This window comes from Squalius cephalus (assembly GCF_949319135.1).
Source record: "Squalius cephalus genome assembly, chromosome: 21".
Classification (NCBI taxonomy): Eukaryota; Metazoa; Chordata; class Actinopteri; order Cypriniformes; family Leuciscidae; genus Squalius; species Squalius cephalus.
The window spans coordinates 29138833-29164664 of NC_137142.1; the positions used below are offsets into that span (position 1 = coordinate 29138833).

Sequence of the window (25832 nt, forward strand, 5' to 3'; positions counted from 1 at the left end):
GCCATAAATGTTTTCACCATGGCTTAGATTGGGCCACAGACACAAGCTGTGCTCATATTTAGTACGACAGCACTCTTTATCAAGTTGTTTTTGTTAAATAATTTTAAAATATTTGAAATCAATCTGGGGCCCCTTGTAAATTTGATGAGGCCCTCTAGTGGGCTCCGGCCCTTTCCCTAAAGCAATTAGGCTAATTAATGAAACGCTTTTCCGTTTCTCTTTTAAATAGACATCATTTCACTTCTCATTAAAGAAAAGTATTCTTCCGACATCACTAAAACAGGTGACACGAGATCAAGAGACCCCGTCCCTCTGAGAGAGAGAAATAAATAAATAAGAAATGATCAGTCCACTGTCCTAACCCGCCTCATCCCATCTCATGCATGGCTGCCAGTGATGGTCTACTGGGTGTCAGCTTTTATTGGCACGATACAAAGCGAAGTGCCAAGCTCCGCTGCCTCGATTCCCCGAGCAGACTCGGCCTCTGGAATAAAAGCTTGCAAAATGTCTCGCACGAGCACAGAGACATAGCAATGCTGGGCTGGAAGGAGGAAGTGCAGTGGAGAGGGGAGGGACCGCGCGCAGAGTTCCAGACTGCTGCCGCGGCGCTGAGAACTTGTGCGCATGGAGCGGCGGGGGACAGCTGGAAGAGCTTCATACTGCAAACTCAAGGAATAGCAGGTAAATAACCCGCACGGGCCTTTCCAAGTGACACATGTCAAAGAGTTGATTAAAATGTACAATTTAAGTAAGGGAGAGAGAGAAGAACAGGCGTAATGGAAGTTTTTGTCCTGAACTCTGTAGCAGGTGCAAGAGCTTCATATCCTCTTGACATGGCGCAAGGCGTGTTCGCCGCGCGCGTACGCGTAATTACATTACTTTAGCGCGAGGGCTTCTTCATCAGAAGTTGGAACTATAGATGATATGTTTGACTTTTCTTTCTCTTTTCTTTTCTTTTTCATCTTTTTTTTTCTCTCAGTTTTCCATATGGAAAAAAAGTTTCCCGATGTCCCAAACGTGGAACTGAGTGGAATTTTGATCCAGTAATTTAATTGATAATCAAATTCAAATATAAGAAATATATTACTTAATTGTGTGTGTTGTTAATATTTCGTTTAAATACAACTTTAAACGTTACTTTCATTATCTTACGATACGCACCTGTTGCTCACTATGAAAATTCCACACTATTTTTAGCAATATGGAGTTTTGAGAACACATTTTTTTCTGAAAACTAAAAAAGCTGTTTTAATAACACCCCCCCTTTTTATCAATAATATGTCTGAGGAAATGTCTGAAATCGAAAAGTTAGTTTTGTCCCTCCAACTAAGAATGTATTATTCAGAAATCTTTTTGTTTGTTTGTTTGTTTTCTTCATTATGTTAGAACAGAATCTTTTCATCAATTTCACTTTCATTTTTACTCGATTTTCTTAATCACTTAATTAAATTCAAAGTAGTTGAAACGGTAAAATGTGATCAGAAAGTGATCACAGCAAGTTTGTTTTTACTTAATAATCTTTATTTTAAAAGATACATACTTTTTGGGAGCAGTTTTTATAACTATTATTATTTTCAGTGATAGTCAGGCGAAAATGACTTACACGAATTCTTTGGTCATTTCTATCTCCGTTGATGCATGTGTCTCTCGAGTTTCTCTTTTCTACCCTTGTTTGGTTTCGTGTCCACTCGTTAGTGCTCACGGAACGAGTCATATGTGCAGCACAAGAGAAACTATTGATCGATCGTGTAAAAATAGACGGCGCGCGAGAGACAAAAACACACTTCTCACATTATTAGAGAGAATTGATTCATCTAACTTTCTTACTTTGAAACTAATACACGCAGATGTATCGACAACGTTTATTTTACGAATATACGAATAATTAAAAACAATGATCAAATCTGTAATATAGGCCTTCATTTGTAGGCAAGAAAATAATGAAATCAATAACCGCTTTTTTATATTTCAGTAAAGTTTTTAACTTATTGCTGCGATTAAAACAACTTTGGTCTATCTTTTAAAGAAAAAAAAAAGAGAATGGTTTTCACATCCGTGCACTTAAAATAACGGTTTCACAGTTTATGTTTGTAACTTTTGCGCATCTCAAGAGCATATGCCTCCATATATGACAGCATCTATTGTTATCTTTGTTTCAGGCATGTTTTAATATAAAATCTATTGTACATGTTAATGTGGCACATTAAAATGTGCGCAGAGAAATTGAGAAATGAAATGATGAAGTGAATAAAACGAGTGTTCTCAATGGCAGTGAAGTGAAGTTTGGCCAATGTAATTGAGGCTTCTATAGTGAGCTTCTTTTATTTCTGTGAAAGCCTCAGAATGCAGTTCCTGCATATCATCTTTGAAAGATAGCAATCACTCTATCTTACGCCCTCAAATGTGATGAAATCCTCACTGATGCAAGGGCCAGTCAATGGATATCCCATTTGACAAAAGTTAGAGAAAGCTAAAGTTTATTTCTTTAACCAATAGTAAAAAATGTTTAGGTTATCCATACTAACTAAGCAAAAGAGCCATATTTGTAATTTCTGAAGGCAAGTTTATTTATATGTTTTATTAATGTTTATTTTATCATAAATAAACATATATATCTAAGATAAACCTAATTAAGAAAAGCATGATTTTATGATTTTTTTTTTAATAATGTTTGTAACAGGAGAAAAAAAGGAACATGAAGATGAAGATGCTTGCTCACGGAAAATGAATATGAAATTAAATTAGTGTCACCTGTGTGATCCAGAATATATTAAACATTCTTCAGGTGTCCACAAGGAATACTATTACATTTGTCTCATGTTAGAATATTCATTTGAACTGACCACAATTAAATGAATGAATAATAGATTGCATTAGGCCTATTATTGTTTGTTGTGCAGAAAAGCAGAAAGCAGCAAAAGACTACATTTGTGTTAACATCAAAATATTTATTTGAACGAGGCATCGGTGTTGTCACAAATTGTATCATATATAGAATGGGGAAAAAACTATTTCTGCTATGACTTAAATCTGTATTGCTCCCACTGAAAGCAGGAAAAATTCCCAGAAATATTTTGCATCCTTTTATAATATTGCTGTTTTATGCAAAGGTAAAAATTCCAGCATTTACCCTCTGCAACTCTTCTTGGCTCATTACATTTAGATGTCCTTTATGTAATCATCCCTGAGTGAAATGATGAAACTGCAGTTGATGCAAGTAGTTCTATAGTTAAGTCATACTCACCTTTGAATGGCTCTAAACGCTGCTTTGGCATTTTGTCTGTTTAACGGTTTTGCAGAGCCGAGTCTCCACCCATCTCTTCAACTTTTTTTTCACACATAGATCTGTTTCCCTACACTTTACACTCCCTTTCTTTTAACACACACACACGCACACAGACACACTAATGGTGTTTTAAAACCCACAGAGCTCTTCCTGTCGCTATGATAATATGCTTGACTATGCTAATCTCCTGTCTTGACTGTGACCAGTGTCCTACACGCACACTGAGGTTTGACAACACAAGCTAAAAAAACTGCAGAAAAAAAGAGGTAGCTGAATGTGTGAATTGAGATAACATTTAGGATACTAACAATTTCATGTTTACTACCTGTATTTATACAAAGTCATCAGGAGAGTGCAGGGAACTGATATGATAACTAGTCCAGAGTGGCTTAAGTGGGAGAATGAAGCAAGCATTTACCTCTGGTATAAATAACCGTACATGAAGCTCAACAGTGAGGAGTATTTTTACTTTTTCTTCCTCCTCTTTGTCTACACCATCACTATTTCCCCTCTCACATCTGCTCAGAAAGGGGGCGCAGGGGAATACCATACCGCCACCCACCCCATGCGCTCTACTCTTCCATTGCATGTATCTCAGTTATGAAAAAAACAGTGCATCAACCTTCAAGATGATAGATGGTTAGTTTGTGGTATGAGGAATGCGTCACATATGATGCATTTTATTGCACCTAACCCAAACCTGACCTGACAAACCTCAATCAACATCTTTTAAAGAGTTGCTACTTTAACCACTATACTTATGAAAAAGAAACAATAAAATAATTGCAAAACACTATTGATACTATTGAGGTGGAAGATAGGGAAGGTTAAGGGTAGAGTCAACAGTGTGATTATACTGTAGATGTAATTACAGAAATGAATACAGTGACAATTACATGCATGTATTTATATAAAAATGTGTGTAAGTGCACTGTATCAAATTATACATTTAAATGTTAGTAGTCTACATAATATTAACAACACTTAATATAAATGGGACCAATCATTTTCAAAAATCCCCCCCAAAAATACAATAAATGCAAATATTTTTCTCAGGACACTTTGAATTAAAAAAAAAAAAAAAAAAAAAAAAAAAAAGACATTTCTTCAGAATAAAACACTGGATTTTTTCATTTATAAAAATATTCACCCATGAGTCAAACTTTCAGCTACATTTTTTTAATTGCAAATGCTCCATCTTAGGATGGCAACTTATACCAACATAAATGCACCATTTCTCAGGTCCTGTCTCAGATTTTCAGTTATAATTGAGAGTGTGTTCACACTTGGCATGTTTGGTTCGATTAAAACGAATCCTGATGTGATTGCTCGTCTAGTGAGGTTCATTTGAATAGGCCTAAGTGTGAACGCTGCCATCCGAACCCTGGTGCGTACCAAACAAACGGACCGAGACCGCTGAAAAGAGTTACGGTCCGCTCACAAACCAACTCAACACGGACCAAAAACATGTAAACGAACTAAAAACAGGATATAATATCACAAGATGCAACCCTAAAAAAACCGAATGTTCACGCATAGGCCTACCTGTTTTTTCTCGCCATAGTCACGATGTTGCCCATCACAGTTCGGTACCTAGGCGTCAGAACCGCGTCTCCTCGCAGCAGATCTTCATTTGTGTGTGTGTGACGGAGGGATTCCTGCCGCTGTTTTGACTCCTTTACAAATTTAATAAGCTCTTTTCGAGTTCTCAGCAGGTCAAAATACCATCATACGAGGGCGTTCAGCCCAGAACACCGCATTGTTTTGAATGTTCTTTAAGTTCCGTCGCGAAATACGCCATAAAAGCCGACCAATCAGGTTGTGAACATATCCCTATGCCTTTAGGTTCGATATCTTTAGGTTCGATGTTAAAATGCCAATGTGATCGCTAATGTAGGCTAATAATGAATGTTTTATTTATTTATTTATTTATTTATTTTTTGTTGGTCCGGATCAAATGAACCGAACTACAAGTGTGAACACACCCTGAGTGTTGCAGGGCCACTGAAACAGGTTCTCATCAAGTTTTTGCCTGCATTTACCCAACCCATGTTGCTTTTGATGGTGGCTTTTTGATGCCTCCTGGTAAAAATCAAAGCCAGACCACTGGCAAAGAAGCCAAATGCCTTCCTTCTATCCAGATCAGGCTGCTATCACACAGTGGCCAATTCTGTGAAGTGTTGAAAAGATTGTTGATGTCCCATTTAGACTGTCAAAGAGGTCTGTGAAGATCCATGAGCTGCTCCTTGGTCTTCATAACAGCTGATCTGATCTGCGGTTTGCATGTAAAATGTCACAGAGTGAGTAATATGACTTACTAGTGATATTGTGCAATCAAAAATTATATTGTATATTTTTAAATATGCATTCAAATGTATTTTACAAAACAACTAGAATGAGAATCAATCAATGCAGAGTGATTAAATGAATTTTAGCCAGCTAGTTATCCTGCTAATTAGCACGAAATAAAGATTTGAATTAAAGAAAGCATTCACAGAAAACATATTTCTCTTCAGCTAAATCAAATCGAATTGAATCGATTAGCTTGTCACGTCCACCTGCAATCCTTTACGCACCATTGGCCTTTAACATTCTCCATTTCACACACACAATGACACCCAGGCTCTGGCCCATATGTATCTCACACCAGGCGAAACAAGCCCTCACCAGGGTTTTGGGCGTGCGAGCTGGTCGTGAGTCTTCCGAGAAGTGCAATCCCCAGGAAGACTGGGACATTGCGACAGACGGTGGGCCGCTGTTTTTCCCACTATTTGTTCCAAGTGCGTGGAGCCATCTGTCAGTAAAAACAGGAAGGCCTACGTCCCCCTTCTCCCAGGAGCTCTCTTCAGCTTGCTTGGCTATTTTCAGGAACTTCACTGCTCCCTGTGTGGTTGGCGGGGCCGGGCGCGGGGCCCTAGCGGGAGCGTCTTGAAGTGGCAGTGAGGCCGAGGCTGTTGTGCCCATCTGCTGTGGGCCCAAGTGGCCGCTACATTATTAATGGGGCCACGAGCGCTGGTGACTTCTCAGATATGCAGGCCTGGCCTGAGGAAGTGCTCACCACCGACTCCTTCTGAGGAGTCAAAATAACAAAAAACACTCCTTTTGCACCCCCCCCACCCCCCCCACACACACACATTTTCTTCTCGTCCTACTCTCTCAGTGAGTTATTTCCGCCTAACCTTTCCCTTGTTTCTTTATCTGTTCAATTCTTGTCTCCAATGAACCTGCTTTTTTAATTCGGTATCGTCTTCCTTCTGTCATCTTACTCATTGCACATCTCGTCTGCGTTCTACATCTGTGTGTGTGTGTTAAAGAGAAGCGGAGAGATGCAGAAAGAGTTGGGCTGCCGGGCTCACCCATGCATGCTCAGTAAATTAGTGTGAACACGGCCGCCAATCAGCTGGCGATGCCAAACACCCGCATCCTCCATGACCCCGGGCCATCTAATTTTCTGCTTAATTTTGCGGCAGTCAGTTTGCATTTTTGGATGATTATGTGGTAGGAAATTAACAATAAATAACAAATGTGGTCTGAAAGCCTGTTCGTTTCGAGGCTCCCCACCGCATCCTCGGCCTTGTAGTCCACCAAACATATTCTCTTAGCTCACCCCGTCTGTCAGAGCGGTAATGAAAATGTCTGTAGTTCTTTGTAATGTAATGTGGAAGACAGTGGTGTGTGCGGCTGGAACGGGGCTGTTCTTGCCAGGGTGATGGAGATACACAAAGAAAGGCCATTCTCCTTTAATCACCAACCACTTCTCTTATACAGGGTTATTTTTGAGGCAGCGAGCACTGATGATACACTTTCTCTCTTACTTTTGCTCCTGTTAGAATACCTGCACAGGATGGAGACTGAGGAGGCACAGGAAATGTCCCAGATAACAGGTAAGAGCCGCCTCTCATATGTTCAAAGCCACAGTGAGGTCTGGACGATCAAAACAATCAAGCAAAGATAACCATATTTTGACTGTTCAACAACAGGCCATGTGTGAAGGTCTGTCACATCAGATATGTGTTAAGGCATCAGCTCACAAAAATGTCTGACTAAACTCTTAAAAATATGTCATATGATCACTCTGAACTCTTACCAGTTTAAACGAACAAAATAAAAGTCTATAACTTATTAGAGTTAGTTCACCTCAAAATTAAAATTCTGTCATCATACTCAGCCTTGTGTCATTCCAAATGTATGACTTTATGACTTCTGTGGAACAAAGAAGAAGATGAAAAATGTCTTGGTGTTCTTTTTTTTTGTCCGTACAATGAAAGTCAATGGGGTCCAAAACTTGTATGGACAAAAATATCTTCATTCTGTAGAAGAAAAAAGTCGTACAGGTTTGGAATGATGTGAACGATATCCATCACGCATCTGAAAGCTCTGTGTTCCAGTGAAATACCAAATCAAGTACGTCTAAATGGCCCTATTACTGATATATATCTATACTGACAAACAGATTCAATTTTAAATTGTACATTCAGAAAGATTTAAACTTGTGACCTCTCGCACTTGATGGTGCGAGCCTCTGGCACAGAGTTAATGCAAACACTTTTCCAGGAAAACAGATAAATGGAAAAAGGGAACACACTCTGAATGCAGTAACCGGGTCAGAATTTGTGCTCTGTCGACATTTTCATATCTAAATAAAGTAATGAAACTTACACAAGACTCATTATAGTGAGCTCCAAACTTGCTGCATTAGTGAGAACATATTTTCACGAGTTTGTTTGCCCATATAATTTTTAAGCTATTGAGGTTTGGCTTGCTATTTGGCTTGCTGTCTGCAGTGGAGGGGCTCGAGGAAGCAGCTTCAACTCGAGCTTAGATATACCCCCCTCCTGGACTACTAAATTATGTTGGTGGAGTTGGGGAGGTGGAGGGAAGCCGAGACAGCTGATGCCGGAGCAAGGTGAGCTGCTGCTTATATGCTCCAGCACTTGAAACATTAGATGGGTTCACTCCTCCTGAAATTACATTTAGGAACTTCACTAATGCTTCTGAGTGTCAACGATGGGGTACAATACAACCTTGAGCAACCACAATACAACCCTTTTTCTTTAAGGGGAAGTGTTTAAATTCTATCTACACTATAGTGTCACCAAACGGATTTCCAAAATGAATAGTTGTGTTCAACTTCGGCTGGATTTAACGGATCGGAGAGATTTGCTGCTTGTTCCTGATCGTAGTTTTTGCATATATTGGAAGTAGATTATCTGCAATATTTGTCAAATACACAGATGTTTCAGATGTTTTCCTGTAGCTTCAAAAACACTCGGTGAACATTCGGTGAATCCGGCCAATCGTGAAACAGCCGTTTCATCATTAGAAGCTATGCAGAATGAGCCAGCCTGCTCTCAAATTGCTGTTGACGTAACGTGGAATCAGCACCATCTCTAGTTGGACAAAATTTCCAACGAGCACTGTTTTAAGACAGTGTTCAGACACCGCTCGATCTGCTCAGCGCCTCATGAAGTCGAACACACCTGATGACTGTTTTTCAAACAGGTTTCCTGAACACTCAAACCACCTGTCATTGGTCAGACAAACAGATAGCCCTTCCCCCAACACCAATGCCACTGGCTGAGCCACTGGTGGGGAATCAGCCTATATACAAATGGCTTACTTATCCCTTATTAACCTGAAAAATGACATGCATCAATTTTACATTCATCTCCACTAAGATAAAGTAACCAAAAGGGATGGGCCTGAGTCTATATTGGTAACTTCTCTACTCTCTGCTCAGGAAGGGACAGCCCGACTGCTATCGAGGGGGGAGAGGACCAAGATGAGGCCATGCCTGTTCCTGAGGACTTGTCAGCCAGCACTGGCCTCCAACACAACAACCGCACAGACAAACCACTGGGTGAGTCAGACTAGCCTAAGCTGGGACACAACCACAAAACTACCTCATTTACACATGCAATGCTCAGTCTGATATAGCTCCCACTGCAGCCCACTTTTAAGGTCAACCCAAGAGAGAAAACTTTAAAAGGCAGCTTGAAAACGCATGAAACTAATTGTTCACGTAACGGCTCTCGTCCTTCGTGCAAGATCACAAAGCGAGTGCACCAGATTGTTCGAGGGTACGCAGGGTCCGAAGCTTTCAATTTAGCTCATGATGCGCATCTTCAGCTTTTGTAATGAGATCTCTTTCTTTTTTTCTATTGCCACACATAGAAGAGAAAAATAAACATCAAACTGAAAAGGAAAATCTGTGTGAACTTTAAGTAACAAATGGATTATTTTCCTTATGTCATAGTTACTGGTTCCTGAAACCGTGGGACATTTAAACAGCAGATTGCTAATTTAATACACTGAAACAGTTTACTCACTGAGCCTACACATGACATGCTCAGTTGTGCCATGAACTCTTAAACCCACACTTATTAGGAAATTTTTCTCTACTGTTTTTACACTTCTGTTCTTCCTTTTGTACTTCTCTGGTTTTATTCTTGAAATTCTGTATTACGTTTCTTGTTTTTTCCTCATTTTTAAGTCCTTTTGGATAAAAGCATCTGATAAAGTGACTGAATGATTAAATGCAAATTCAGATTTTATTGAAAAAACTATTAAAGCAATTAGTTTTCTAAGGACAAAAACTAAAAGGTAAGTTTGGGGTCAGTAAGATTTTGAGATGTTTTCGAAAAAAGTCTCTTATGCTTATCAAGGTGCATTTTTTGTAAACAGTAATTTTGTGAAATATTTATATATACAATATATACAATTTCTCTATTTTATTATATTTTAAAATATACTTTATTCCTGTAATGGCAAAGTTTAATTTCAGTTTCACATGATCCTTCAAATATGTTGATCTATTCAAATATGCTGATTTGGTGCTAGTTTTATTTTTTTTATTTTTTCATTGTTGAAAAAAGTTGTGCTGTGGAATGTTTGTGGAAACTATGATACATTTTTAGAAAAATGAATAGAAAGTTCAAAAGAACAGCATTTATTTGGCATAGAAATCTTTTGTAATAATTCTAAAGTTTTATGTCTCTTTTGATCAATTTATTCTGTCCTTGCTGAATAAAAACATTAATTCCTTTAAAAAAAAAATGGTAGCATATAAATTAAATATAAATGAAAATGTCATGTTTGAAGGATAGGTGGTCACAGAAAGTGTAAGTTAGTCATTATATCAATAAATATAGTGTTAGCGGTGTAAACAGAAAATGGGTTAACTAGAAAGAGGCGAAAATGGGTGGGAATGAATTTGGCTAACCAGAAGTTAACAGATGGCCTGTTTAATATCTTAATGTATTTTAGTTTGGAATTTTCCCCTCCAAAAGTTCCAGATTAACTTGGACTTAATGTGTGACACACTCACTTTGAAGCTACTGAAAGTGAAAAACAGAGTGAGAGAGAGCGAGAGAGAGAGAGAGAGAGAGAGAGAGAGAGAGAGAGAGAGAGAGAGAGAGAGAGAGAGAGAGAGAGAGAGAAAGAAAAAAAAGATGTGAGAGGAAACTGAAATAGGATGTGCAAGAGTTTCCTAAGAAGAACTTGCCAGAACTCAGTTTCAACACTCACTCAGGGAGATAAAATGTTCAGGAGCAACACCAGATATATAGGCGCAGTATCGCAACAAATGTGAGTGTACGCTCTCTTACACACAACTCTGCACCTGCACTTTTGCCATGCTTTCACTTCAACTGCCACGATATTCACACACTTCCACACACCCACCCGCATTCAAATGCAAGTCCAAAAGCGATGCTTTACTCTCAGCAAAATAGCACTTTCATATCTCCCTCATGTGTTACATAAATAAAAAGCACAGTCAAAGTCATAACTATAAAGTAATAAGAGACAATAGATGATGACGGAGGCTGTAGCGTGTTCTTAACTGTTGAAGAGACACAACCCCTTGTTAGTCATCTGTTTGAATAGTTAGGATGACATTATGAACACTAATAAGAGTATTAAATGACATTTAACTCAACAAGATCACAAAATGCCACTTGCTTTTCACACACAATTCTCAACTTTATATTATAGAAATTTTCTTATTGAGATGTGAGTGTATTTAAAGAATGCAAAGGAAGAATAAGGCATTTAGGACAAATAGAAAAAAATTCATGGATTGTTTGAGAGAAACAGGGAACTAAACTTCAAACGCTCTGAACTCTTGCATCAGCAAAGGTTTGCGTGAATGTATGTGTGCATGTGCGTGCATCTGTCTCTCTGCATGTTGTCCCTGAAGATATAATCAGCCAGTGAGTGAGAGGATGTGAAGGCAGTATCTTCACTGTGCATCATTGCTTTTCTGATTAAGTGAGTATATGTGCAGACTGTGCAGTATACGCTGCTCAATCAGATGAGTGACAAGCGTCATATCAGGAAATCAAAACATATAGAGATGATTCTCATGGAGCGCTGTGTCTTTGCTTTCTACCACACTGAAAGACCTACAAACTCCTCTACAGTTCTGAAAACATTCGCGTATTGAAATTTAAAATCTGCGAGCAGCAAATTGAGCCAAACAACATTTTCCATACAAGCGGAATGTTTAGTTCAGTAGGAATATGAGACAAGTCTCCCTTGAAAAAAAGGAGTGTGCTTAATTGTACTGAATGTGCACTTGTGTACTTCAAATCGTAAAAGTACTCGCAGATAAAAAATAATTTATTTTGATGGTCCACTTTAGACATTCTACAAACTATAAGTAACTTTGCAACCACATGTCAACTAACATTAGAGTATGAGTATCCTGTTAGGTTAGGGTTAGGTGTTATGGTTCTGGTAATAAGTTGACATGTAATTACATATAGTTAGAACGTTTAAAGTGGACCATCGAAATAAAGTGTTACCTTTACTTTTAATCAAATAAAAGATCACTTGAGTATACTTAAAGAGAGTACACTTTTATGATTATGTTTACACATTTAAGTAAAAGTGCACTTTGTAATATGTAAAAAGTTTACTTTAAAGTGCATTTTAAATCATTATGTTTTAATAATGTTTTGATGTGTTGACTAACATACTAAGCAAAAGTGTTTTTTACATTTAAAGTTAATATATTTCAAATGTACTAAATTGCAACTTTGCTATTGTATAAATGTGTGCCATTTTCAAAACCATTTTCAATAGAAATTATATGAAAGTATATTTTTAGTTTACCATAATTGCTTGTGGGTACGTGCGGCAGTACAACTTAACCATAATTTAAAATGCAATAAAAGTACTTACAAGATTACATATAAAGATGTACTTAAGTGTTAATTAAGGGGGTCAAAAAGCACTTTAAAGTTTAGCTAATTGCATTTGATATAAATTTTAATTATATTAAATTTTCATTTAATTGTAGTTAAATTTCAGAAAACATTACATTCAGTTTGCCCTTAAGTCCTTTTTGCAAGGGGAATTGCTGTTCACAACCTATTTTACCCCTGTAATGTGACGTATTTCCAAGTAGAACGAGATATTTAATGAGACAAATGGGCAGGAATTTGGACTGTCAAGTGTAGTTTGATAAAACAATGCATAGCTATTTGGCTTTTAGTTAACGTTCTCAAATAGCTAGATTTCAGCAGAAAAGGAAGTCGTTTTAGACAATACATTTTTTTAGGATTAAAGGTGCAGTAAGCCATTTCTGAGAAACACTGTTAATATTTGAAATCAACCCAAACAAACACACTCCTCCCTTCATTGCTCCGCCCCTAAATTGCATTAACACGCAATGCAAGAGTGAATGTGACTTTATCATAGCTGCAGCGAAGAAAAATGACGCTTCGCAAAAAATAAAGTGAACATGACGAACGAACGACAAGGAAGAACCAAAAAGAACGGACAGTAGGCCTACACAAGAGGTTCTAAAAGCAAGAATTGGTTGACAAACAATAACACTCAAAACTGTCCTGTTAACTAACATTACAACAACAGCATATCTTGCAAAAAAACAGCAAAACCAATGTTAGATAAGTATGGAGCAGAAATAACGCAACCCCGGCGTCCATTTCATGCCTTCCCGCTGAGATGTCTCCAGCGCTGGAAAGCATCTCTAATATTAACACGGGTCCTAAAGCTCTTGCCTGATCATAAGTGATATTCCTCTGACCTTTTCTCTTTTGTATTGTCTCTCAGCCATCTCTCTTTCTACAGTCTTTCCTCTTGCTCACTCTCTCTCCTCCCCCATCATGAGTGGACACGCCCACAACTGCTGATTGGCTACAAGTGAGTTGTGGTGCTCGGTCCGATCCACTTTCAACAGCGCTTCTCAGAAATCTGCACCTTTAAAAATGATTTAATTCCATTAAATCATGAGCATCAATAAATCATTAACTAGACCCAGAACAATCAATCCATTTTGATTTCATAAGTCATGTCTTTTTGATAGCATATGTGCTGTTTGGCTTGACTATTTAGTATTTATTAGCACTGCATGGCAAAATTGCTGTCCAGTGAAGTGCAGTAAGGCTTTAATGGTGCAGGGCCGATTTTATCATGTAATTCCTCTTTTTAAACGTATGAAGGTGATGGCCTGCATGGCCTTAAACCTGCAGCCATATCAGAGGCAAACATTTCACTAGCAAGTTCCTAAAAATGTAAGCGAAAGCAGGGTTTTTTTAATCATGTCTCATACACATGCATGCACAAACATACTCTCACCCACCCATATGTGGAGCCGTGGTTAACGTACATGTAGCTCTGCTGCACCGCATAAGATACATGGTTATTTTCAGCGCCTCGACTGGAGCATAAATGAAAAATTAATTGTACTAACCCATGCAGCGTTACATTCATTTATAGTTCCCTAGATGAATACGTCCCTTTGCTTAAGTGCAATGTTGTGATAATTTTGTAATCGATGCGGTAGAGGCTCACAAGTTCAACCCCCAAAAATGACACTCCCTTATCACTAACATGATCCTCAAGGCACTGAACCCCAGACCACTGCACCGAGACTCGAATTGAATCCCATTTAAAATAAGCCATTGATGTTTGTGAGGTTTGCCTGATATGTCGTTCTGTTCTATGTAGAGCTCTTTTGTTTGTCCTTGTCTGTGGCTTTTGACACTTGCTTCCCAAAATGGGTAAATTAGGATGTGTGACAAACGTTATACAAAGTAAAAGCTCCTCTTCCCATCCTCAGTTTAGTCACAACTTCCCCAAAAAAGATCCATGAGAGACTGTATCATGACAACAGGCCTAGTTCCCTCTGCCAAACTCAGGTCACATCACACTGGTTAAATCATCATATCATATAAGCAGAAAAGCTGTCAGTGGATCTGTGTGTGTGAGAGGAAGAAATACATCCTTTTATGGGTGCTAATGGGAGATTGCTTTCCTGTATTGACTGTGTTATTAACTGCTGTAATTCATTCACACATTGACACTGAAATCCATATAAACCATCATAAAATGCGGCTCACAACCTGTTTTACTTAATAGGACATACTTCATTAGAGTAAAACAGGAAAAAAATATCAATGCAGTCTTGACTAATTAAAAAGTAGGAGGGATTCATAATGTAGTCTTAGAGTTTTGACCAAAATTTACGAAGAAAAACATGTTTTATGTGAAGTATCGTCCACCAATGAATAGTGCATATTAAGAACAGGAATGTGCAATAAAAAGGAAAACTGTTTGCTTGACTGACATCATTATGTGAAGTTATTCATTCAGGACCTTCTCTGAAATTAAAGATGCATTATGATGCAGTTCTTTTGGTTTCAATAACCAAATAACTTTGAATTCTTGACGATTATACTGGAAACTGAATCGCTTGCTGTAAAACTCAAGGCAATTAATTCAGAGTTATTTTTTTAATTGTGTCTGTGTGAACCGACAGAGAGTAACCTAAACACAGTCGGTCGTTCTGTCCGTCGGTACTCTCCAGTTCAGTCACGTGCTTCAGTTGCTGATCCCTGTAGTCTGAACACACACACACACACAAAAAGAAAAACTGTTTCACTTGTTGTGCTTAACAATTCCCTGTCTGTGCTTCCCTTTCTGTCACTTCTCCATAACTCTTGTCCTTTTTTTCGGTTGGGCCGGCTCGGGTGCTGAAGCTTCCCCTTTTCCCTCGGATTCCCATATTTCATTATTTCTGCTTGTTCCTCTTGAGTCTGTGCAAACAGAGGCTGAGGCATGGGGAAATCAGCCTGGCACCACAGCATGTTAACCACAGGGCATTTACTCTGAACTCAAACTGCCTGAAAACCCTCGAAATGTTTACTTCATTAGGCTGAACGGGCATCTGAGCAATCGTCTAGTTTATGATCGGACATTCCATAGATAGGATATTCTGAATATTTAACAAACAGTTTTATCCTTATTTGATTGTCTGCTCTTCTTTTGCATGCTTCTGTAAGCTTGTGTGTGTGTATGTGTTTACCACGGTTTGCTGGTCTGGTTTACACCGCTGAGAGTCCTCAGTTTCACAGTGCTTCCTGTGTCTCTGTTTCCTGTTTATCAGTCATTTGTTTCAAAGAAGTGTGATGGTGAATGAGATGGTGAGATGGTTTTTGAGAAGGCAGCCTGATAGAAGAACCCTCTTTTATTCATAAAGAGGAATATTATTCTCTCAAATACTAGTTTTCCTTTAGGACTTAAGGAAGTTGGGAGCTTTCACCCATTATGTAAACATGTCTTATGTACATTGTCAGTTTATTTGTGATATACTGTATCATCAATTTCGAATGTTGGGGAAGCTACTTTGAAATTGCAAAAGCTTCAAGTTACTCATAATTTCAAGGACTAAAGCTATTGTTTGGTTACAAGCTTTTAACAATACAGTTCGAAAGTTTGGGGTCAGTAAGAAAAAAAATTATATGACAGATTAAATTGATCTAAACTGAGATTAAAAACATTTGTAATGTTACAAAATATTTCTGTTTCAAATAAATGCTGTTCTTTTGAACTTTATGTTCATCAGAGATCAGGGTTTTCACAAATATATTACTGTTTTCAACATTGATAATCAGAAATGTTTCTTGAGCAGCAAATCAGCATATTAGAATGATTTCTGAAGGATCATGTGACACTGTAGACTGGAGTAATGATCATCTTTATCATCACAGGAATATATTACATTTTAAAATATATTCAAATAGAAAACAGCTATTTTAAATTGTAATGATATTTCACAATATAACTGATTATACTGTGATCAAATAAATCAGCCGTGGTGAGCAGAAGAGACTTCTTTCAAAAATATATATATTTTTTTTTAAATCTTACAGATCCCAAACTTTTAATAAACAGTAGTGTACATTAAATTTTAAGTAATTATATGACTCAGTAAAGAAACATCAATCATTAGAACAATCTGATTCAATCAATTGTGTCAGACTTCATAAAGCTTCACATGAAAGAAAAAAAAACACATTTGCAAAAGCATGTTGGATTGTTGTCTGTTTGCTCAACTGCAAAGCTGCGTGTGCTTTTCTTTTAAGCAGCAATGTAGCAGCTGAAAATGTTAAGTTAGTAACTAAGATAGTCACTACTTTTAGTTAGTTACCGCCCAATTCTGGTAATATCCACAGAAGAAAATACTCAATAAATGCAGTTAATATTCTCTAATGTCAAGTGGATATTTCAGAAAAGTGTTTAATGCAATAAAAGCTGATGTTTTTGCACGTACACACACAAAAGCTGATAATAAGAAAATAGATAAGAAACTAGTTGCTTTGCAGGTGCACTTTTTGTTGTAGAACTTGGTAAAAGATGGCGGTGTTAGTTACCGAGTCAGAGAAAATAACCACCCAGCCTGCCACTTTACTTAACAGGCCCACTACCCTCTTTTCCAGCCTGTAATATAAAAGTTGAGGCTCGGAGTGACGAGGAAAACGGGCTGACCTGTGAGATGAATGGAGAGGCGGAGGAATGTGCAGCCGAGGACTTGCGCGTGCTCGATGGCTCGGGGGCCAAACTGAACGGCTCCCACGCAGGCCCTGACAGCAAACCGGCCGCCTACCCCACGGCCGGGGGCATCCGCCTCCCCAACGGGAAGCTGAAGTGCGATATCTGTGGGATAGTTTGCATTGGGCCCAATGTGTTGATGGTGCACAAGCGAAGTCACACTGGTAAGCACAACTGCCATCTACTCTTCCCTCCTTATACTATCACTCACAGCTGACAGGGTGCAGGGCTGGGTAGGTTGAGAGCAGGATAGAGACAGACGCTGGATGTGTTTTAAATGTAACCATCCTTTTGTTTATCAGAAGCCAGAGCAAAGCAAACTAGCTGTGTTTTAGATTTGTACTGCTTGACTTGAATGGATGCAAGTTGATGTAAATGACTAATAAAGATGGAATACTACGATATGCTGTTTGCGATGTGTTTTTAGAACATTAGGACAGCATTTTTTGGCTAATGTCTGCATTAAAGGGATAGTTTATGCAAAGAAGAAAATTCTGTCATCATTTACTCACCCTCATGTTGTTCCAAACCTGTGTGACTTTCTTTCGGACACACTTTATATCAATTGACTTTAACTATGTCTAATTAATCATTAGATACATTGGACTTATTTAGTGCTGTCAAATCGATTAATCGTGATTAATCGCATCTAACATAAAAGTTTTTGTTTATGTAATATATGTGTATATGAAGAGTTCAGATGCAAAAGCCTCAAAGTGTCAAGTGTGATCATTTTTATCAAGCTCGTATATTTAAGTTTAGAAATTTCACTTAAATGCCAATGAAAATTACCTATTGTCATTTAAGTGAAATTACTGAACTTTAAAAAAAAAATTAAAAAATAATTTTGCAAGAAGGCTTTTGCATCTGAACTCATATATATCCATTACAAACTCATATATTATATAAACAAAAACCTTTATGTTAAATTTATGTTGATTTGACAGCAATTGTACACACATGTTTTCCATTGGGTCTATATTACATCTGTGATTAATTTCTGCAGTTACATTTATAATTATACCATTAACCCATTATTAAACCTAACCATACCACTAAATTTAAATTTTTTTGCAGAAAAACTGTTTTGCAATACAACACAATTACATAGTCCAAAAAATGCATAGTAGACAACTGATATAAAGTGGTCCTTTCTTTCTTCTGCGGGACACCAGTTTTGGTTGCCATTGACTTCCATTGTATGGAAAAAATAAAAATGAGACATTTCTCAAAATATCTTCTTTTATGTTCTGCAGAAGAAAGAAAGTCAGATTTGGAACGACATAAGGGTGAGTAAATGATGACAGAATTTTCATTTTTGGCTTAACTATCCTTTTAAAGACTCACCTCTAACCTAATTAATATGATGATGATGATCAATGATGAGATGTGTGTGTATGTACTCATAACAAAAATGTGACATTTTGTTTAGTTTTCTTTATGACAATCCAAGAACTAACCAAGAAGAAGCCTCTCTCAAATGACAATTATTTCAGCATTAGTTCTTTTCTCCATTTCTCAAATTGATATTCCACTGCAATGCAGCCAAACCAGTGGGTGAGAACATTTTTCAAAAAGGCACTTAACTTCCTCACTTGACAAACTAATGAAACTCAAAATGGAAGAAAGGAACAGTTGGCTAATGTAAATTCAGAAAAGAACGTATAATAAAAGATATAATGAAGTGCTTCCTATTTAAATCAAAATATTCGCAGGAGGCACCGGGCTCCTGAAATGCCTTTTTAATGAGTTTCTTTTTCCGTCTTTTTGCTGCTTCACTGGTGACTCTTATTTTATAGGGCTTTTGAAGAGAGCGCAGTATTAATAGCGTTCTCGGAGAATGCCACAACATTCGGAGGAGCTGGATATTGGTTTATTCCAGGGGCGCTGATCAGGAAGACTGGCTCTCAAACACAAAGTGTTTCCTTCACTTTATTTAAATGAGCTCTGCATTTGCATTGTGATGGGCCGCTCTTATTTTAGAGCTGAAGAAGAGGAAAAAATGAGATTTTCAGATCAAATTGACCCAGGCAGTGGAGCATTACGAAACTGGCAGGCAGCGTCTGAAAGCCTCTTGTTCGATCAGGGCGCGAGCCAGGCAGCGCGCGCGGAGCGGAGAGCGGCGCTCACGTGCGAGATTCCGCTGGCGTGTTTGATTGAGCTTTGGCGCGAGGCGTTGCGTTGTTGAAGATGTAACAGCGCGCTGGAGCCGTGTAGGACAGTGACCCCGCATTCACTGAGTAATAGCGCTACAGCAGCGGAGCTTTGCTTTCAGAGGGACGATATAGCATCTCAGACACTCACCATTTACATGGCCATTTGTCGCTGGCATTCTATGTTTAAATCAAGTTTGATAGAACTATACACGCGTTCTATACACGTTAAAGCATGCCGAGCCTCTTATTTTCATTTACTTTATCACACAAATATATAAAGAGGCCACGAAACGTTGTTGTTGTTGTTGTTGTTGCGATAATGCCTACTTTTAAACAACGGATTCTAATTTTTTCGTGGATGTATGAAGTCAGTTTCAAGTCACATTTCAAGTCAATTCATCTATATATCTATATAATCTACTTCTAAACTATATAGGCTATTCCGCTTTATACAATACAGATTCTGTCAAAGCAGCTTCACAGTAATAAACAGTAAAAATAACAGTGTTATTGTTGCAGATTTCATTATGAAACAAATTTAATTTCAGCTAGGCCTAAAAAGACAGTAGTGTCATTATTCAAATCAGTTCAGTGTTGATTCAGTTCAGTTTCGATGCTACAAAGTTAGCGCCATTATTATAAGTTTAATTGAATTTTAAGAGTTTCAGAGAGGTGTCCCATTAATGTTTAGAAAACTAAAGAATTTACTTTTTTATCTTCATTTCAAAAAGTACATCTGTTTTATAATTTACAACCTTGCTTGAAAAGTGTCCTTCTAGTTTAATATATTGATACTCATCGCAATGACACATACATTTTTGTAGCTTAAGTGTCCAAGTACATTTTGGAACCACTAGAAAGGAGAATATGCTGAATAAAATGTCGTTCCTTTATAGGATTAGTTCAACCAAAAATGAAAATTATGTCATCATTTCGTATTAAACCTGTAAGACTTTCGTTCATCTTCTGAACACAAATGAAGATATTTTGGATGAAATTAGAGAGCTTTCTGTCCCTCCGTTGATGGCTACACAACTACCACTTTGACGCTTCAAAAAGTTCATAAAGAATTGAGCGGTTTCCAAATTTTCTGAAGAGACATGATCGCTTTATATGATTAACAGATTGAATTTAGGCTTTTATCCACATATAAACATTCATCAACTCACATCAGTTGTGGTAAACAGAAGCTCAAGCATGTTCACTTGACGTGTGAGAACCAATTACGTTCATTCTTGTGTTACACAGCACGTTTGAGCTTCCGCAAGAACCAATGAGGTTTGTTCTCGTGCATCAAGCAGGCTCAATTAAGCTTCTGTTTATGTTTGCTGATCACTGTTTATTTGTGAATAAAAGCCTAAATTCAATCTGTTCATCATATAAAGCGATCATGTCTCTTCAGAAAATGTCGGACTAAGCCGCTGAATTCATATGGATTAGTTTTACAATCTCTTTATGAACTTTTTGAAGCGTCAAAGAGGTAGTTGTGTAGCCGTCAACGGAGGGACAGAAAACTCTCTAATTTCATCAAAAAGATCTTCATTTGTGTTCCGAAGATGAACAAAAGTCTTACAGGTTTGGAACGACATGATGGGTAATTTTTGGGTGAACTATTCGTTAAACCAGCATGCAGTAGACCTTATGTAGTAATTTTACATGAAAATGTCCTAATTCCAAGAGCACATGAGTTATGCATTATCTTTCTTTCTCCTAGGGGAGAGGCCATTCCAGTGCAACCAGTGTGGTGCTTCTTTCACTCAGAAGGGTAACCTGCTCCGACACATCAAACTGCACTCTGGCGAGAAACCTTTCAAATGTCACCTGTGCAACTATGCTTGCCGCCGCAGAGACGCCCTCACCGGACACCTGCGCACGCACTCGGGTAACTCATGCTTTAGTGCCTTCATCATTAACCTACAGCTTAAGGCAGTTCAGTTGTTATTGTGTGATCCTATATTTCAGTTAAAACCACAATGACTAAATTGTATAGTGTGAATGAGCCGATTTCATTTTTTTTTTTTTTTTTACTGACAGTTGGAAAACCTCATAAGTGTGCATACTGCGGGCGCAGTTACAAGCAGCGGAGCTCACTGGAGGAACATAAGGAGAGATGTCACAACTACCTGCAGTGCATGGGCCTTCAGAATAGCATTTATACAGGTATGTGAATGGCAGCATTCCAGCTCTTTCTCTCTCTTTCTCTAAGTGTTTTCTATTCTTAAATAGATGGAAATGTGGCTGACCCATGACAGTGGCTTAAATGTGGTTTATTGTCACCATAATGAAAAGTACAACCCATGATTGCTTTAAAAGTAGAGTTTTTGAGGACGTAAACTTCTGGTTGTTCTTTATGGTGACACTGGCCAAATACTGCCATTCAGATGTTTGGAGCCATAATTGAACAATTGAATACATATATGCCCGTAACGTCTCAAGGCGTAAGAAAAAGTGTCACAAGAAAAAACAAACAAACATAAAAATCATGATGTGTGCCTCAGAGATACTGGTAAATGCTTTTTATAGTTAGCACCATGTCAGAGGATGAGCTCAGGTCAGATACGGGCATTTGAATCTTATGCGTGGTTTCTTTGTCTTGCTTCCCATAGTGAAGGAAGAGAACAGCCAGAATGAGCAGAGGGAGGACATGCCTGCATCTGAGAGAGCCTTGGTGCTAGACAGGATAGCTAACAATGTAGCTAAGCGTAAGAGCTCTATGCCCCAGAGGTTTGTGGGTAAGAGTTGAAGTTTGCTTTCATTGTACAGTATATATCGCAGAAGTTGTTAGATCATCGTCAAAATGCATTTATGTCTCTGACTAAAAGAAATTGCAGAGACGTACAATGATGGGCAGCTCCCTCATTTCATTCTCTTTGATGAGCTGACTTTTAAAAAGCAGGAAAAAAGAAACACTATAATTAGCATGCAACATGAATTTGACTGTTGCTTGTTTTTTTTAAGCTTTGATTTCATTTGCTGTTATAGCAATAGCTCATGAAGCACTATTAGAATAATGTGGTTTGTTACTAAGCCCATTTCTCATCTTTTCATGTTGGTGTTTTACTGAAGAGTATTGTAAAAAATATATATATATATATGACGCAGAACACTGGAAGAACACTCTGGAGAACTTCTAGGCAACCTGCTGAAGGTGTCTTAAAAAATAAATAACTTTACTGGCATCTATATTTCCATAAACAGCCTTTAACATCCATGGCTCTTTATAGTGGAAAAATGTTCTTTAGATAAAAAAAAAAAAAAATAGGGAACACTTTAGTTTAGGGTCCAATTCTCACTATTAACTAGTTGCTTATTAGCATGCATATTACTATGAGATTGGCTGTTTATTAGTACTTATAAAGCACATATTAATGCCTAATTCTGAATGACCATATTCTACATCCCTTAATATTACCCAATACCTAAACTTAACAACTACTTACTAACTATTAATAAGCAGTAATTTGGAGTTTATTGAGGCAAAAGTCATAGTTAATAGTTAGTTAATAGTGAGAATTGGACCCTAATCTGAAGTGTGACCATAAAAGGTTCTTCACACTAAGGCCCTGTTTACACCTATGCGTTTTGGTCGATGGGATCACAAGTGGACGACGCTAAATACAGGTGTAAACGGGGTCTAAAACGTTTTGAGCTTGTCCGCTTTCGACCACTTCCAGAGGTAGTTCAAAACACATTTGACCAGATTGCGTTTAAAAATGGTTCTTTTAAGACCTGTTCACTGAAAGGTTCTTTCAGGAACCCAAAATGGTTCTTCTAAGACCTTGTTGCAGAAACCCCCTTTTGGAAATTGTATTGTATTTTTTAAGAGAACACCGCTAAATATATTTTTAAGTACATGCAATCTTAAAAATAAAGGTTCATTATTGGCATCAATGATTTCATGAAAAACCTTTAACATCCATGAAATCTTTCCATTGCAGGTTCTTGTTGTGAAAAATGTTCTTCAGATTATTAAAATGTTGTTTGCACTTAGAAACTCAAAGTTATTTGAGGAACCTAAAATGGATCTTCAATGGCATTGTTGTGGAAATCTCTTTTTGGAACCTTTAATTTTAAGACCATGTCTCAAAAAGTTTATGAACCATTATGATGGTTTTTTTTATTAGTTCTTGCAGAAGCTCCATTCGGTTCCTCTGAGAACTGTTCATTTTGAAAGGTACCTAGAAGTTCTCCAAAGTGTCTTTCATTTCCACAGTAATAATAGTGTAAAGACAAGTAAAATGTTAGAATTTGTGCCTACCAGTAATGGTGCAAAAAGGCCGGTCCGTTGATGCAAATAAATAAATCAGCTTTTATTTTCCATTTCTCAGAACAGAGTTAAAACCTTTACTCATTTGTCTTTCTCCAACAGGAGAGAATCGCTTGTCGGAGCTGTCGTTCGAGGGCGGCTCAGGTGAGCTCATGCAGCCTCATGTGATCGATCAAGCCATCAACAGTGCGATTAGCTATCTGGGAGCGGAGTCCTTGCGGCCTCTGGTTCAGACCTCCCCTGGCTCCTCTGACATGGTGGTCAGCCCTATTTACAACCTCCACAAGACACAATCAGCTGAAGGCAACGGCGTGTCTGCTAAAGACAGCGCCGCGGAGCACCTCCTTCTGCTGTCCAAGTCCAAATCAGCCTCGGTCGACAAGGACGGCTCCCCCAGCCCCAGCGGCCAGGACTCCACTGACACCGAGAGCAACGAGGAGCGGGCGGCCGGGGGAGGCGGGGGAGCGGCCGCAGGGGGTCTCATCTACCTGACCAATCACATGGCTCCAAGTATGCGTAACGGAGGTCTGCCCGTGGTGAAAGAAGAGCAGCAGAGGCATTTCGAGGCCTTGCGGGCAGCAGGTATGGAGCTGAGTATGGCGACTTCGGAGGGGTTTAAGGTTCTGAGTGGAGAGGGAGAAGAATTGAGGGCATATCGCTGCATCCATTGCAGAGTTTTGTTCCTGGACCACGTCATGTACACCATCCACATGGGTTGCCATGGCTTCCGAGACCCCTTCGAGTGCAACCTGTGTGGTTACCGCAGTCAGGACCGCTACGAGTTCTCATCGCACATAACGCGCGGAGAGCACCGCTTCTGAGTTAACACACAGAGACGTTCCACATGCACTTGACTACACGTTCACATGAGCATACTACACACACACACACACACACACACACACACACACACACACACACACACACACACACATGAAAAAATTCTACATTTCAGAATTTTTTAGACACTGTCCAAACACTGGATTTTTTAAAAAAGTTTCATGTAACATTGATTTGGACATATGTACATACAGTTAGCCTATATATTTCACTGTCTTGTCTATTTTTCTACAATGGTGTGATTTGTATGTAAACCTGTGAGTACAAAAAAATAGAAAGAACTGTAACTGAAAATAGAAATTAAGTGTTAAAAAAAGAGCAACATTTATAAATCATCCCAAATAAAATTTACGTTTTTAACTGCCCTAAAGTTACTTAGACAAAGAATAATACTACTAATAAAATAATGCAAACAATTGTGATACATTTAAAATATTATTTGCAATGTACATTCATCTTCTGTATCTCTCACTTCCCTGTGTTCCAACTGTTATGAAAACACTGCATTTTTTTTCATTTAATTTTAAATATATTATATTTTTTATATTAAGCAGTCTGAACAAGTTCATATCATTTTATAATTTATTACAATGCAACTGTTTCACAATTTTTCCATTTTATGTAAGATGACCCCCCTATTGAAATGTTCCCCTGTATATTGAACCAAATGGCAGTATGTATTGAACTTGTTTTATTTCACAGCTGATTTCTGCTTGTTTTATATTCTATTTAAAACTTTGGCAGTATTTTACTCGTACATATTTACATCAACATACTAGAATATATATGCTTGCAAAAAAATTAATAAAAGATATTTTACATTTGTTCGTCCTCTGATAATGTGTCATGTTTTGTAAAGCAAATTTTGTTTAAAGGGATAGTTCACCCAAAAATGAAAATTCTGTCATCATTTACTCACCCTCAAGTTGTTCCAAACCTGTATGAGTTTCTTTCTTCTGCGGAACACAAAAGAAGATATTTTGAAGAATGTTGGTAATTGTTGGACCCCAATTGACTTCCATAGTAAGGGAGAAAAATACTATTGAAGTCAATGGGGTCCATCAACTGTTTGGTTACCGACATTCTTCAAAATATCTTCTTTTGTGTTCAGCAGAAGAAATGAATTCATGCAGGTTTGGGACAACTTGAGGGTGAGTAAATGATGACAGAATTTTCCTTTTTGGATGAACTGTCCCTTTATCGTTATAATTAATTTGCTAATGCAGATTGAGTATGTAACAAAAAAATTAATTATGTTTATACTTCATAAAAATGTTCAAATAATTAGTACAGAAGATGATGTGGCATCCAAGCATCACACTTCTAGATAATCACTTTTTATCTAAATAATTAAGCTGAATGAACATCAAGCCAAAGATGTCTGTCACCTTTCAGATAAATTGCTTGGAAGAAATTTACACTA

At 37.9% G+C, this 25832-nt stretch overlaps 1 protein-coding gene across 5 annotated transcripts; it reads left to right on the top strand.

Moving 5' to 3' along the window:
• Positions 1 to 371: 371 nt before the first annotated feature.
• ikzf1 (IKAROS family zinc finger 1 (Ikaros)) lies at positions 372 to 25227 on the top strand (the record flags this gene model as incomplete). 5 transcript variants are annotated; one of them, XM_079855585.1, is made up of 9 exons in its annotated part: positions 372 to 681; positions 7117 to 7170; positions 9027 to 9146; positions 17035 to 17310; positions 18403 to 18435; positions 21017 to 21184; positions 21337 to 21462; positions 21909 to 22034; positions 23672 to 25227. In XM_079855585.1, 9 exons carry the CDS (start codon positions 384 to 386, stop codon positions 24388 to 24390), a joined length of 1920 nt encoding a protein of 639 aa, XP_079711711.1. In that variant the 3' UTR covers positions 24391 to 25227. The 5 variants fall into 5 exon arrangements, with proteins under 5 accessions (XP_079711711.1, XP_079711712.1, XP_079711708.1 ...); XM_079855586.1 differs by lacking the exon at positions 18403 to 18435; XM_079855582.1 differs by lacking the exon at positions 21909 to 22034 and having other exon boundaries at positions 384 to 681.
• Between the last annotated feature and the right edge of the window lie 605 nt (positions 25228 to 25832).